The sequence below is a fragment of the Passer montanus genome, unplaced genomic scaffold, assembly GCF_014805655.1.
Source record: "Passer montanus isolate IOZ18808 unplaced genomic scaffold, ASM1480565v1 scaffold57, whole genome shotgun sequence".
Lineage (NCBI taxonomy): Eukaryota > Metazoa > Chordata > Aves > Passeriformes > Passeridae > Passer > Passer montanus.
The window spans coordinates 1,703,039-1,718,394 of NW_024370705.1; the positions used below are offsets into that span (position 1 = coordinate 1,703,039).

A 15,356-nucleotide genomic window follows, 5' to 3' on the forward strand; every position below is an offset into this window, starting at 1 on the left:
GCAGTGATTTGCATATGCTGTGATTTTTCAGATTTATTTCTTGCAAATATTTTTATTCTTATTTTTAGTTTCATTTATTTTGATTTATTCATCGTTCTAACTAATTATTTTTAAGCATTTATAGTTTTTATGTATTTTCATTTCTCATGTGTTCTAATAATTTTAATTTACAACACTTTTACTTCTTACTTTTTATTTATTAGTACTTCTTATTCATTCTAATTAATCTGTTTTATTTTTTAGAGTTTTAAATTATGATTGTTACTTTATTTATTTTTATGTATTTTTAATTTCAGTGAAATAACTTTAATTAAAAACCTTTCAATTAGAATTTTAATTAGATTTTATTCTAATTAATTAATTTTAATTTACAAAATTTTAATTAATACTATTTTGTTTGCCTTAATTTCTTATTCATTCTAATGAATTCATTTTAATTTTAAAGATTTTAAATATTTTTTATTCTTTTGTTCATACATGTTTTAAAATATTTCACAATTATTTAGGAATTGTTTATTGTTATTTTTAAAATATTTCACAATTATTTAGGAATTGTTTATTGTTATTTTTAAAATATTTTACAATTATTTGGGAATTTTTCCTGTTAATTTTTTCATATTTTACAATTATTTGGGCCTTTTTTAAAATTTATTTTGATATTGGACTCTGGGAAAAGGACTCCAGCAAACTCCTCACGCCCCATCCTCCAGCCCTTGACTCGAAGCTTTCTTTCAACCCAAATTTTTAATTTCCCAAGCCTCTCCTTTTCCTCTGGAGCCTGAACTGGAGCATTCCCATGAAATGGGGAGAGGATCCATTACCAACCCAGCCTGGGAGGGGGTTTGGGAAATGAGATTTGGGTTTTCCTCGATGGGGGCAATCAAAATGCCTCGGTCAAGGGGCTTTGAGCTGGGATCAAGGGCCAAATTCCGCTGGATCATCCCTGGGGTGCTCCCAAGGTGCTGCTTGGCTCCTGGTGGCGATGGATAATGAGGAGTGGAGAGGAGCCTCTGTTAATTACAGCACCCTCATTATGGGGGTGAGTTGGGCATCAGCCTGGGGTGTCACCATCCAGCCCAGTGCCGCCGTCTGGGGTGGCCGTGGGAGCTGGGGGTGGTGGGGACACGTGGGGACACCTCCACCCCGGCAAGTCCCTCCCTTGGAGGGGTGAGGCTCCACAGTGGGATCTCCAGAGCAGCTCTGGCTGTCCCTGGATTCCTGGAATGTCCAAGGCCAGGCTGGACACTGGGGCTTGGAGCAGCCTGGGACAGTGGGAGGTGTCCCTGCCATGGCAGGGGTGGCACTGGGTGATCCTGTGGGAATCCCTGTGGTCTTCAGGCCACCCATCCCTCTGCTCTGGAGCCAGGCTGGGAGGGCTGGGGGTGCTCACCTGGAGAGGAGAAGGCTCCAGGGAGAGCTCAGAGCCCCTTGCAGGGCCTGAAGGGGCTCCAGGAGAGCTGGAGAGGGACTGGGGACAAGGATGGAGGGACAGGACACAGGGAATGGCTCCCACTGCCAGAGGGCAGGGATGGATGGGATATTGGGAATTAGGAATTGTTCCCTGGCAGGGTGGGCAGGCCCTGGCACAGGGTGCCCAGAGCAGCTGTGGCTGCCCCTGGATCCCTGGCAGTGCCCAAGGCCAGGCTGGACAGGGCTTGGAGCAGCCTGGGACAGTGGGAGGTGTGCCTGCCATGGCAGGGGTGGGATGAGATGATCCTTAATGTCCCTTCCCACCCAAACCATTCCAAGATTCTGTAACACAGAGAAGCTTCTTGCTGGGACGCCGTGCCAGTATCAAATCAATCATGGAACAGTTGAGTTGGAAGGAACCTTTAGGATCGTCCCATTCCCTGGGCAAGGACACCTTCCACTCCCCCCGGCAGCTCCCAGCCCCATCCAGCCCCCAAACCCTCCCAGGGATGGCACCTTTAACCCCTGCGGGGCTGAGCAGGCAACTCCCACCCTCTGCCGCACCGCATGGCCGTGTCTCTGTGCCCTCTCCAGGCGGGAGCCTCTCCAAGCAGGACTGGACCATCCAGTGGCCGAGCACGGAGCCGGGCAAGGAGAACAGCCCGGGCTGCCCCGCCGAGCCGGGCCCCTGGGGCAGGACGCACCCGAGCCCCAAGCTCCAGCCCAAGTGCGGGCAGCACCACTGCCACGCCGGCTCGTCCCACGGCCCCGTGTACACGCACGTGGACCGCCTGACCGTGGAGGGCCACCCGGGGCTCTGCCCGCCCCTCGAGTCCGGCCACCGCTCGCTGCCGCCGTCGCCGCGGCAGCGGCACGCCGCGCACACCCCGCCGCGCACCCCCAACATCGTCACCACCATGACGCCGCCGGGGACCCCCCCCGTGCGCCGCAGGAACAAGCTGAAGCCCCCCGGGACGCCCCCGCCCTCGTCGCGGAAGCTGATCCACCTCATCCCGGGGTTCACGGCGCTGCACCGGAGCAAATCCCACGAGTTCCAGCTGGGGCACCGCGTGGATGAGGCGCACACCCCCAAGTAAGTGGTGCCCCGGGGGCTGGTGCGCGTCGGGGGGGATAAACCTCATCCCAGCGCCTTGGGGAAAGTCCATTTATCACTAAATAATGTGTTTTGTTTGGAGGTTCCGTGTGGAAATTCCTTTTGGCAGCTCCTTGCAGCGGGGCTGTTGTGGGACGGTGTCGGCTCTGCTCCCCCGGAATCTCATCTTGGGGTGGGTGGGGAGCGGGGATGGTGTGGGATGGCGTTCTGCTCCCCCGGGATCTCATCTTGGGGTGGGTGGGGAGCACCCAGGCGCTCCAGGATTGCTGGCTGGCAATGCTGGAATGTGGGATGGGAGGGTTGGATTTTCCAGCTGCCGCACGGGAAGGCCGTGAGGACTGTGTGAGGGAGTGGTGCAGCCGGAGAGAGATGGGAATAATCACCTTCCATCTGGAAAGTGGATACATGGATTTATAAATCCTCCTGGAGAGGACACTTTGTGTCCTGGAGACCCCCGGGATCCTTCCCATCCCTGGCGGTGCTCTCCAGGCTCTGCCATCCCCGCGGCTCCTGCTCTGCGGCTCCGCTGCCGGCAGAGGCTGCTGCTGCGCAGGGAAAGGATTCGCTGGCATCCCTACATTCCTCTCCATCCCTTTCCTCCCCTTTCGGTGGCCCTGCTCGGAAACCCTTTCTCCCGCCATGGCATGGGCTGGCAGAGGGGACTCGCGGCCACTGTGGGACATCACCTCCCCTCCCTGAGGGTGTTTCGGGATGGAGCTGGTCCAAAGCAGGATCCCGGGACAAACTGCTCTTTTCGTCCCAAAATTCGGGGTTCTTGAGGATAAAAAGGCCGTGCCAGAATCCTGGGAAGAGTCCCCTGAGGGCTGTGGAGGGAGCATGGATGCCCTGGCACAGCACGGACCCTCCTGGGACACGGAAGGGTTAAATCCACTGAGCTGCTCCCAGTGCCTGACCTGGCGCTCCCCTTGTTGGGCAGAGGGAACCAGAGCGGGTTTGGGGGTGGCAGATGTGTCTGGTGGCCTCAGCATGGCGGTGTCACTTGTCCCCCGGGCTGTGGCAGCCCTCATCGCCCGAGTGAGGGTAATCACCCGCCCTCCTTTTCCCCTGAGCTGGGAATTTTTGGTCTCCAAAGGCTTTTATCTCTTGGGAACAAAGCCATTTCAGCTGGAAAATGCCTCCTGGAAGGCCACCCTCCCCTGGTGCTTAGGCACTGGAGAAGTGTTTGCTTTGTTTGGTCCCCAGGAGCAGCCCCGTGTCCCCAGGGAGCATCCCCGCGTTCCCTTGGAGCAGCCTCTCCCTGCTCCTGCTTTTCTCGGCATTCCAGCCCCCAATCCATGCTCTGCCCTCGGCTGGAGAAGGTCTCACTGAGGGCAGAGCTTGCCCTGTTTGATCCCTGGGGTGGTCACCGGGCATTCCCTGATGATCCTGAGCTGAAATTGCCGGGCAGCACCGCATGGATCCTCCCGGGAAGGGAGCGCTGGAGACGCTGGGAAAGCTGGATGGAGTCAGGCAGGGATCAAAGGAATCAAGGTGCGGGCTGGAAGGAGTTAAAGCTCATGTCGTCACCTTCCAGCACTCGTGGTCACCCTGGCGTGGAGCTGGACACCATCAAATCTTCTGACTCCGCAGTGTGGGGAGGGGGTGCCTGGAATTCCCTGCAAAGGGAAGGAACAGGGAAGGGCGTGCAGATGGAAATGTCACACAGGGTGACACAAACACACAGTGATGTCCCCTCTGCCTTCATTGCTCTCCACCTTCCTGGCACAGGCTGCCCAGAGCAGCTGTGGCTGCCCCTGGATCCCTGGAATGTCCCAGGCCAGGTTGGTTGGGGTTTGGAGCCACCTGGGACAGTGGGAGGTGTCCCTGCCACAGCAGGGGTGGCACTGGGTGGGCTTTGGGACCCTTCCAAGCCAAACCATTCCATGATTCCTTTGCTTGACTGCAGCCAGTTCTCCCAGTGCCTCCAGTGCTCTCTTCCCAGTGGTGCTGGGCAATTTCAGCTCCTGATTAGGGAATTAATCAGGGAAGGAGCCGGCATTGACAGGGCCCCGTTGTGCTCCAGGGGCCGCTGCGCCGGGTTGGATCCGGATTCCTGCAAGCCTCTTGGAGAAGCAGGGAACTTCATTTTCTCTAATGGCACTTAATGATTTTGCAGGAGACAACCACTAAATCCTGCCTGCTAATCCCATTAGTGGTTCGGGATTGTAATTAGTGCATTAAAGAGGCAGCTTCTTCTTTTTTCCCTCTTTTTTTCCAGCACAGCCCTGCTGGAGTGGAAGCTGTTTATTAGCCTGGATGAGGTGGAAAATGCCTGGCACAGATAAAAAGTGGATTAAAATTGAAATATTTTCAGCCTCTTCTCAGCTAATTGTTATTTTATGGTCATGGCCATGGAATTTGAGGATGGTTAGTTTTTTTTAATGCCACTCTTACAGTGTCCCTGAAGTCCCAGTCCTCTATGCCTCCTGCAGGAGGGAGCTCATCCCTGGAGCGGGGTTTGGAACCTTCCCTGATCAACCCCTCCTGGTTCTAGTTGTGCCCCTGGGCCCTTGGGCTGCTTTGGATTGGGGTTTTCTGTTCCCTGTGTCCCGTTCCAGAATGGAGGGAGGGGCTGGACATGGAGAGCCAAGACTTTGAGGACCCTCCTGGGGACCCTGAGTGCTGGGTGGAATCTCCTGGAGTGATTTGGTATTGCTTTTCACCAATATTACTGCATGGGACGAGCCTTGACTTGTCTGCCCCCTGCTGCTGAACCAAACAGCAGCAACCGTGGTGTTCCACCCCAGAGACACTTTGGGTAGCTGGGAGTGGGGACAAGTCCAGCATGTCAGAGCTCCAGAGCTTACAGCTGGGGCTTGTTGCTAGAAGAGGGTCACTCCTCAGCCCTCCCTGTGCTGGAGAAACCTTTAAAGGTGATGGTGAAGGAAGGAGTCGGTCCTGATGGAGAGTTGAATCCAGAGTTTTTATTCTGGGCCACATGGCCTCTGAATGTAGTAACGACTCCACAAGGACTCCCCAGCGTGTGGTGTGCCCGTCCTTTTACCCAGGGAGAGGGGCAGGGAACACAGGGACCACCACCAGGTATGGGGGAGGGGGTCTCAGGTGAGAGGGACACCTGGATGGGCCAATGGCCCCCAGGGGGTGGAGAGCATCCTTGAACCTGCCAGTCACTCAATGCTTCCCTGGATTCTCTGGGTTCATAGGCAGTGCCCAGCAGGAGTCAGGGTGGAGGAAAGGAGAGGTGATTGACTCCTGGGGAAGGAATCTTCAGGGGAAACTGAGGCACACTATGACAACACACTGGAACAATTCGGGCTGGTGGTTTAACCCCATCCTGCCTGGTCTCTTCAAGGACCCTTCTGAGACCCTCCCAGGAGGGAGGCTGGTGTTCCTCAGGCTGATTTATGGAATTGTTTGGGTGGGAAGGGACATTAAGGACTCGTCTTGTTCCACCCCTGCCATGGGCGGGACACCTCCCACTGTCCCAGGCTGCTCCAAGCCCCAGTGTCCAGCCTGGCCTTGGGCACTGCCAGGGATCCAGGGGCAGCCACAGCTGCTCTGGGCACCCTGTGCCAGGGCCTGCCCACCCTCCCAGGGAACAATTCCTAATTCCCAGTATCCCATCCATCCCTGCCCTCTGGCAGTGGGAAGCCATTCCCTGTGTCCTGTCACTTATCCAAAGTCCCTTTGTCTCCTCCCCAGCTCAGGATGGGGTGAAACGGGCTCTGGGGAGCCAGGGGTGGCTTTGGCAGAAGGAGAAATCTCTCTCCCCATGAGCTGTGGGTGGGGATTGATGGAGTGGAGCCCTCGGGGGCTCCGCTCTCCGGGGCTGCTCCCCCCGGGTTTTTCCACCTAGGCACAAACAGAAAATCAAACACCACTGTTTATTTGTGACAGCAGCAGCAGCGACCGGGTCCCCTCCCGCGCAAGGCCACCGTGTACTGCTTGATTCCCGATGACAGCTCATAAACTCCTTGAATGTTGTGTTTTGGATCTTATTCCCAGTGTTTAATCCATCATTTCTGTGTGCCAAGACCTTCTGAGGCAGGGGTTAAGTCTGATTTTTTTTTTTGGAGCTCCCAGCCTCCAATTTTCCCGCATGGAGTCTCCAGCTGTCGACCGTAACTCCGAGGTACGGAACATTACTCCTGAAAAGATCCCCTGACTTCCATAAATCCACAACCCATAAACATCTCAGGAATGGTCCTCAAACGGAAACAAAACATTGAGCGTGGCTGATAAAATAATTTAATACCTCATGAATTCCATGGGCCATTGGAACCTCTCATGGATAGTTAATGATTATCCATCAGCCAGGAGCCAGGAAAGAAACTAACTCAGAATGGGAGGTCTCAAAAATCCACTAGTTGGGGAACAGAAGTCCAGCTCATTAAGGGTGTGTGTTAACCCTTAGAAGGAGCGTCTGAGGGATCTGCCCTGGGGTGGGGGGACTTTACCCTTAGACCCATCTTTTGTCCAGTCTAGACCCACCCATCATCCTTGGACCCATCCTTAGACCTTTAGACCTCCCCTTGAACCCATCCTTCATCCTTGGACCCCTCTTTAGACCTGGCCTTTGGCCTGGCCTTTGGTCCATCCTTTGTTCTTTGGCCCTTCCTTTATCCTTTGACCTCTGCCTAGACCCACCCATCATCCTTGGACCCATCTTTAGACCCACCCTTCATCTCTGAACCCCTCATGAGACCTGGCCTTTGTCCTTTGGCCCACCCTTTATCCTTTGACCTGTACTTAGACCTTTCCTTTGTACTTAGACATATCCACCACCCTTAGACCCATCCTTCATCTTTAGACCTGTCCTTGGACTCGTCCTGGGATCCCTCATTAGACCCATCCTTCATCCTTAGGCCCATATTTAGACTTTTCCTTTGTACTCAGAACCATTTTTCATTTTTAGACCCAATCTTAGACCTGTCCTTCATCTTTAGAGCTGTCCTTGAACCCACCTTTCATCCTTGGACCCCTCATTCAACTCACCCCATCTTTATCCTTTGGCCCACCCTCCCTTCTTTGATCCCTCCCTCATCCTTCGGCCTGTACTTGGACTTTTCCTTTGTACTCAGACCCACCCTTCACCCTTAGACCCATCCTTAGACACAGCCTTCATCTTTACACCTATTCTTGGACCCACACTTCATCCTGGGACCCCACATTAGACCCATCCTTTGTCCTTTGGTCCATCCTTAGGCAGATCCTTCATCCTTTCCCCCGTATTTGGACCCCTCCTTCCTCTTTAGGCTTGTCCTTGGACTTGTCCTTCATCCCTGGGCCCCTCATTAGACCTGGCCTTTGATCCATCCTTCCTTCTCTGACCCACCCTTTGTCCTTTGACTCATTCTTAGACCCACCCTTCATCCTTGGACCCCTCATTGGACCCACCCTTCATCTTTTAGCCCATCTTTCTTCCTCTGACTCCTCCTTGGACCCATCCTTTGTTTTTCATGCCAGTCTGTTGACCCATCCTTCATCCTTGGACCCCTCCTTAGCCCATTCTTTGTCCTCTGACCCCTCCTTACACCCATCCTTTGTCTTTCAGGCCAGTCCTTTGACCCATCCTTCATCTTTGGACCTCTCTTTATACCCATCCTTCTTCCTCTGAGCCCTCCTTAGACCCATCCTGTCTTTCATGCCAGTCCTTTGACCTCTCCTTCATCCTTGGACCCCTCATTAGACCTGGTCTTTGATCCATCCTTCCTTCTCTGACCCACCCTTTGTCCTTTGACTCATCCTTAGACTCACCCTTCATCCTTGGACCCCTCCTTGGACCCATCCCCTGACCCCCTCCTCATCCCCTGACCCTGTGAAGGGGAGCTGATCCCAAACCCCCCTCTGCCTCCCAGCTGTGGCTCCTTTTGCCACGCTGCAGTCTGGCCAGATCCATGAGCTCCGTGGCCCCAGGAATGTGCTCTGGGAAGCAGCTGGAGAGGGTGGTGGGAGCGTGACCCGACCGGGCTGGGCCCCGGGGATGTGCTGAGTTCCAGCAGCTGCTGGACACGATGGGACATTTTTGTGGTGCATCTAGGTCAGGTTTGGGCTGGGACAACGCTCCTCCAGCTCAAGGCAGCTGGATTTTGGCTAAATTTTCCATGAATTCTCCTTATCCTGTGTTGCTTCAGTGACATTCTGGGTGTGGGTGTTTTCCTGGTGGAAAAACCTGTGGGTCCAAAGCCTTCTGAGGGTTCATTTCCTTCTCTTTTACCCCATTGGCACCGAGGTGTTTTTTGGTGGGATTTTTCCAGACTGGGACGAGGATTTCCTGGCTGGGTGAAGTCAGACGTGAAGTTCAGATGTGACCTGCTGATAGAGCACATCCCCAGCTCCTTCTTTTCCTTTATCCTTGAATTATTTCCAACTTTAACTTTAGACACTTTTTATCCTGGGGGTGCTTTTCTCCATCCCACATTACAAATTCCTGACAACGGGATATTTCCTGTGGCACTTGGCCAAGGGCACACTGCCCAACTTGGGGCCATCATGGCAGAGAGGTGAAAAACTGAATCCCAGACCTCCAAAAACCTGGGAGCAGAGGGCCCAGAGGTGAAAACCTGAATCCCAGACCTCCAAAAACCTGGGAGCAGAGAGCCCAGAGGTGAAAAACTGAATCCCAGACCTCCAAAAACCCAGGAGCAGAGGGCCCAGAGGTGAAAAACTGAATCCCAGACCTCCAAAAACCTGGGGCCAGAGGTCTTCTCCACCATCCCCATCCCACCGAGCAGCCCGTGCTTAGACTGTGCCTCAGATTTAATCATTTAAGCTGGTCCTAAATAGGCCCTGATGGGTCATTATTCTGCTGCTCTGCAACCTTGACAATAATGGCATTTCCCCTTGTAGCAATTCCCCTCCACCTGGTGGATCGATGATTTGATGTTCTGCATGGGCAGCGTTCAGCAGAGCATCCAGGCAGCTCCTCTGACATTGCCCGGCTTTGGAAAGGCAGGTGGGCTCCTGGCACTGGGCACGAGCAGGAGATTGATGTTTGCAGAGCAGGTGGATGCAGCAGGACGTTGCCAACGTGTGGAAACAATCCATATGGAGCATCTTCCCGAGGTGGGCACTGGCACCTGGCTTGTGCCAGCCCCGGGTGGCAGCAGGAGCAGGGAGTGCCCGGCCCCTGGGACTCACCTCAGATCTCGGGGTCACTTTGGGGTCCCTCATGACAAGAAGGACATGGAGAGGCTGGGGCATGTCCAGGGAAGGGAACTGAGCTGGGAAGGGGCTGGAGCCCCAGCAGAGGCTGAGGGAGCTGGGAAGGGGCTCAGCCTGGAGAAAAGGAGGCTCAGGGGGGACCTTGTGGCTCTGCACAGCTCCTGACAGGAGGGGACAGCCGGGGGGGTCGGGCTGTGCTCCAGGGAACAGGGACAGGAGCAGAGGGAACGGCCTCAGGCTGGGCCAGGGCAGGCTCAGGGTGGAATTTGGGAAAATTCCTCCTGGAAAGGGTGGTCAGGCACCGGCACAGCTGCCCAGGGCAGGGTTGGAGTCCCCATGCTTGGGGACATTTAAAACCTGTGTGGATGTGGCACTTGGGGACATGGGTGGATTCCATGATTTCCAAGGATCCCGTGATTCCATGATCTCCACGCTGTTTTTTATCCTGAAAACAGAGCCCAGCCTGGAACTCCAGCGAGGGGCAGAGCGTGGCAGTGCGGGAATTTGGAGAGCAAAACGAGCAGCATCTCTCCCTGTGCTTCCAAATCATCCCCCTGATTAATCTCTCTGCTGCTGCCGGGCCGTGGAGCTGTGCACAGCTCCTGGAATGTGTCCAGCTCCCTGAAAGGATGGTTTGCACACCGTGAGGTGACAGTGATGAGTGGCCCCCGTACCAACCTGGCTCCGTGCTGGAATGATCCCGCTGCTCCGGGCTGTGGCGCTCCTTAGGAGTGTCATTAATGTTAATTACGGCCCTGCTATTCCATCCAGAGGCGCTGGAGCTTTACCGTGCTCAGAGGAGAAACTTCTCACCGTGTCCTTTAATGAGGAGCTGAGGCTCCTTTCAAAGCCAGACGGGCGTGAGGATGAATTTAGATAAGGATTAACACCCTGCGAGAGGTGGCACCGCGCTCCTGTGTGCTGCCCGGCTGGGAGGGAGGGCACGGGGAGGGCAGGGGCTGTGGGCAGTGCCCGGGGGGCTGGCCAGGAGAGGGACTGACCACTGCTGGTCCTGGCACTGCCTGAGCTCTTCCCAGCCCTGTCTTCCAGCTGGGGCTGTGCAGGAAAGGCAGGGAGCAGCTCCCCTCTTCACTTCTTCGTGCCTCAAGAGGTTGGTGGGAGCTTCTCCTGACCCTCCTGCCAGCCCAGCCCTGACCTGCTCCGGTGGCCCAAGCAGGTGCTGGGCTGGCCAAGAGCTCCAGGGCATTCCTTGGCGATAATGGGATGAAAACCAAAGGCAGGGAGTGCTCCTCAGAACCAGAGGAACCACTGAGATGCTCCAGGGACTGGGGCCAGGCTGGAGAGCTGGGGGTGCTCACCTGGAGAGGAGAAGGCTCCAGGGAGAGCTCAGAGCCCCTTGCAGGGCCTGAAGGGGCTCCAGGAGAGCTGGAGAGGGACTGGGGACAAGGCATGGAGGGACAGGACACAGGGAATGGCTTCCACTGCCAGAGGGCAGGGCTGGATGGGATATTGGGAATTAGGAATTGTTCCCTGGCAGGGTGGGCAGGCCCTGGCACAGGGTGCCCAGAGCAGCTGTGGCTGCCCCTGGATCCCTGGCAGTTCCCAAGGCCAGGCTGGACAGGGCTTGGAGCAGCCTGGGACAGTGGGAGGTGTCCCTGCCATGGCAGGGGTGGCACTGGATGAGCTTTCAGGTCCCTTCCATCCCCAACCATTCCAGGATTGCCCAGTCTGGGGTGGATCTGCCCCACCTGGCTGAGGTTGTGTTGTCTGGGGATGGGGAAACACCCTCAGAGTGCCCCATGCAGGGCCTGAATCCCTGTGGAAGCTTCTCCATCTGAAGGAGACTCAGCCCCAGCAGCCCTGGCTGGCCCCAGCTCACCCTCAGTGCCCTCGGGTGGCCCTCAAAGAAACGTAACGGTGGCAACCAAGAAAACAGAAGGGGCTTAATGAGAAACAGCTCCAGCTCCAGGATCCTGGCAATTACCTCTTGCAGCTCCTTCCTGCCCCCGTCTGCTCCCAGTGCTGTTCCTGCAGCCCCGAGCAGGAGGGGGGAAAAACCTGTTTGGCTCAAACTCCCTTCAAAGAATTTCCCATCCTTATAATTTGCAGCTGTAATAAAAAAGTTCCACTTTGTGCTTGGAAAAGAGAATAATAGATCAGTCAGAGTCGAGCCTGGAAATTCAGGCATCCAGGGAAGTGGGGACAGGCACTTGGATAAATATTTAACTGCTGAGGCTTTGATATGAAGGAGCTGCTTTTCTCTGGCCGGGGGAGGGAGGGATTGTTGCCTCTTTATGGGAATGAGGAGGATAAATGGAACATCTGGAGGATATTCTGTGTTTATTTCTTTATCTCAACCCCAGCTTGTTCAGGAGTCTGAACATGTGTGGAGCTTGCTCAGGTTTGGGTGGAGAATGAAGGAACTTCAGCTTTTCAGGCAGGTTCAAAAAATCCACTGCCTTGAATGCTGAAAATCCTTCAGAAGCTGGTGCCATCCTGAGTGCACCGAGGGATTTGGGATGTGGGCATGGAGCTGTGTGTTTATCCCAGCGCCAAAGGTGACCTGGTGCCTCCTTTCCTGGCTGGGAGGGCTCCAGCTGGGATGGGTTTGGGATGTGGGCATGGAGCTGTTTATGTGTTTATCCCAGTGCCAAAGGTGACCTGGTGCCTCCTTTCCTGGCTGGGAGGGCTCCAGCTGGGATGGTTTTGATCCAGACTCCCCAAGGCTGTTTGGGAATGCTCAGACTGCTTAGCCAGGGTGGGGTTTTTAATGGTTTATTTGGGAATCCTTAGAGAAAAAGGTCAGGTTTTGCCATCTGTGTGCCAAAATGGGAACAGGAAGGGAGAAGTGGCAGAAATTCTGGAGAGGGGCTTTGGTAAGGAGGACAGGACACAGGGAATAGATTCCCACTGCCAGAGGGCAGGGCTGGATGGGAATTTGGGAAGGAATTGTTCCCTGTGAGCACAGATTGAAGCTGTGGCTGCCTCTGGATCCCTGGGACAGTGGGAGGTGTCCCTGCCCATGGCAAGGTTGGGATAAAATGATCTTCAAGCTCCCTTCCCACCAAATCATTCTTGCCTGAAAGAATGCCAGAGTCAGTCTGAGTCTTTTCTTCCCTTTTTTTGCCACTCCAAAGAATTCCAGAGTGAATCTGTGTGTTTCCTTCCCTTTTTTTGCCATTCCAAAGAATGCCAGAGTGAATCTGTGTGTTTTCTTCCCTTTTTTTGCCACTCCAGTGGATGCTGCTGGTGGAGGAGGCACGGGAGCAGCACTTCACCTGCTCCTTGCTCTGATTTAATCGGGAATATTGTGCAATTAAACCACTCCAAAAGCCATCAATCTTCGGGGCTGAATCCCGGCCGGGGCCACGCACTCCCGGCCAGGCAGCAGCGATCTTTAATCCTTTGCAGCTGAAATACCGAGGAGAGGATTTTATTTTTTTTTTCTCCCACTCTATTTCCCCTCCTTTAAGAGCAACGCTTGTGTGGAAATTGGTGTGTGCTGACGAGGAGCAAAGTGGTGAATAAAACATCACCTGGCTCCGAGGGCTGCAGGGGCAGCTCCTGCCTTGTGGTTCAATTTTAAATTAAACCCGTTTTAATTCTTTTAAATGGCAATACGAACGGGAATGACAACAAATGCCTGCAGAGCAGGTTGCTACGTACTCGATTTCCGTGTTTTTTAAGAGTTGGGAATGGAGATGAGTGCTGCCAGAGGTGGGGAATGATTGGGGTGTTCCTTTGGGATGCTTTTTGGGGTGAGCCATATTGCAGGAACATCACAGACCTGAGAATATTGACTCGATTTCTGGGGTTTTTAAGAGTTGGGAATGAAGATGAGTGCTGCCAGAGCTGGGGAATGGTTGAGGTGTCCCCTTTGGGATGCTTTTTGGGGTGAGCCATATTGCAGGAACATCACAGCCGTGTGAGCATTGACTCGATTTCCAGGTTTTCTAGGAGTTGGGAATGGAGGGTGAGTGCTGCTGGAGCTGGGGAATGGTTGAGGTGCCCCCTTTGAGATGCTTGTTTTGGATGAGCCATATTCCAGGAGCATCACAGACCTGAGAATATTGACTCGATTTCCAGGTTTCTTAAGAGTTGGGAATGGAGATGAGTGCTGCCAGAGCTGAGGAATGATTGGGGTGTCCCCTTTGGGATGCTTTTTGGGATCAGCCATATTCCAGGAGCATCACAGCTTTGTGAACATTGACTCGATTTCCAGGTTTTTTACGAGTAGGGAATGGAGGGTGAGCCCTGCCTGGGGCTGATTGGGGTGTCCCCTTTGGGATGCTTTTTGGGGTACACCATATTCCAGGAGCATCACAGCCCTGTGAACACTGGATTTTTACCCCCTGTAACACACGGATCCCACTGTGCCCACCCTCAATTCCAGCTTCTCCCAGCACATCCTGCTTTTCCAGCCCGGGACACCCCAGCAGGGCAAAACCTGGCTCCTTTCTGTGGAAATCCCGAACAGCGTGCCCGCCCTCCCCGCAGCGCCCCGCTGTCAATCCCTGCCCTCCCCCGGCTCTGCAGGCGGTGACGGGCCCTTTGTCCCGGTGTCTGCTCCTGTTTTTCAGCGCCTGTTGAAAGCCTCTGTTCCCCCCGCTCCCAAGCCGGTGATAAGCGTTTGACTGATCCCACCGAGCAGGCGGGGATGAGCCATTCAGGCGGGATTGACACCTAAAGGGATTTGCATTAAACGCTTCAAACTCACTCGGCTTTTTTTTTTTTTAATTTTTTTTTTTTATTCCCCATTTTATTTTATTTTTTTTTTCATCCATCATGATATATTTAGCAAATTCCTGCATGAAATTACGGCCCCAATCGTTGGCATTCACCTGTCTGAGAAGGAATCTCTCCCGGCACTGATTTTCCCGAGCACCCCGAGGCAGGAATTAGGAATTGGGAATTAGCCCCGATGCTCCACGAGCTTGGTTTGGGCTCTCCCGACCGAGGGATGCACGGGAAAAAGGAGGAAAAATGAGGAATTTGGGTCTGCAGAGGGTTAGTGCGTGGTGAGAGGTGAAGGAGAGGGGAATGCTGGGGTGCTGACGATGTGCCAAGGGCTGAGATGCGGGATTTTGGGAAAGGTTTGGGAAGCCGAGGGCTGTGTGGGACAGGGGCTGATCCCGATGTGCTGCTGGGGGCCTGCAGCGAGGGGTAGAATCCCGGGAATTTGGAGCCTCCTGGAGCAGAGGAGATGGTGGGACAACCATGGAGAGAGGCAAAGAAAAAGAAAAAAAAAAAGAAAAAAAAAAAGTGGGGATGTCCAGATTTCGGGATCTGCTCCAAATCTGGCAGGTAAGGCACCCTTAGCCTGTGGTGGCATTTTCCTGCCATCCCTGGAGGGTGCTGTGGGCTTCTCCCAGATTTTGGGGGGCTCCAAGCCTTGAGATGGACCAAGTGTGGTTCTCTCTGCTCCCTCAAAACCCTTTGGAGCCAAAATAAAAAATACCTGCTCCACAATCCTGCCTCCCTTTCCTGAAGCAGGGTTGACTTGGGCCTGATCCCTATGGAAAATTGAAATTAGGCTGACGTTTTCCCTTGGTTTTTTGTTGGTATGGTGTTTTGTTTTGTTTTGTTTTTTAATTCCACTTTTTTGCCTCTGCTGTCCTTGCAGAACTGGGAGCCTGGCACAGGGAATGGGGTTCCTCCTGCCCAGCTGGGATGGGGAATTCAGGCTGGCAGGACCACAATGTATTTCCAACATGTTACCCCACTTTGGGTAAAGGAGAGGAGGATG

At 53.9% G+C, this 15,356-nt stretch overlaps 1 protein-coding gene across 1 annotated transcript in view; it reads left to right on the forward strand.

The window, feature by feature from the left end:
• KSR2 (kinase suppressor of ras 2) overlaps positions 1-15,356 on the forward strand; it is a 78,690-nt gene that overhangs the window by 15,165 nt on the left and 48,169 nt on the right. Inside the window, exon 4 of the mRNA XM_039726112.1 lies at positions 2,005-2,503. Within this exon, the coding sequence (XP_039582046.1) occupies positions 2,005-2,503 (499 nt within the window). The remainder of the gene's footprint in view (positions 1-2,004; positions 2,504-15,356) is intronic.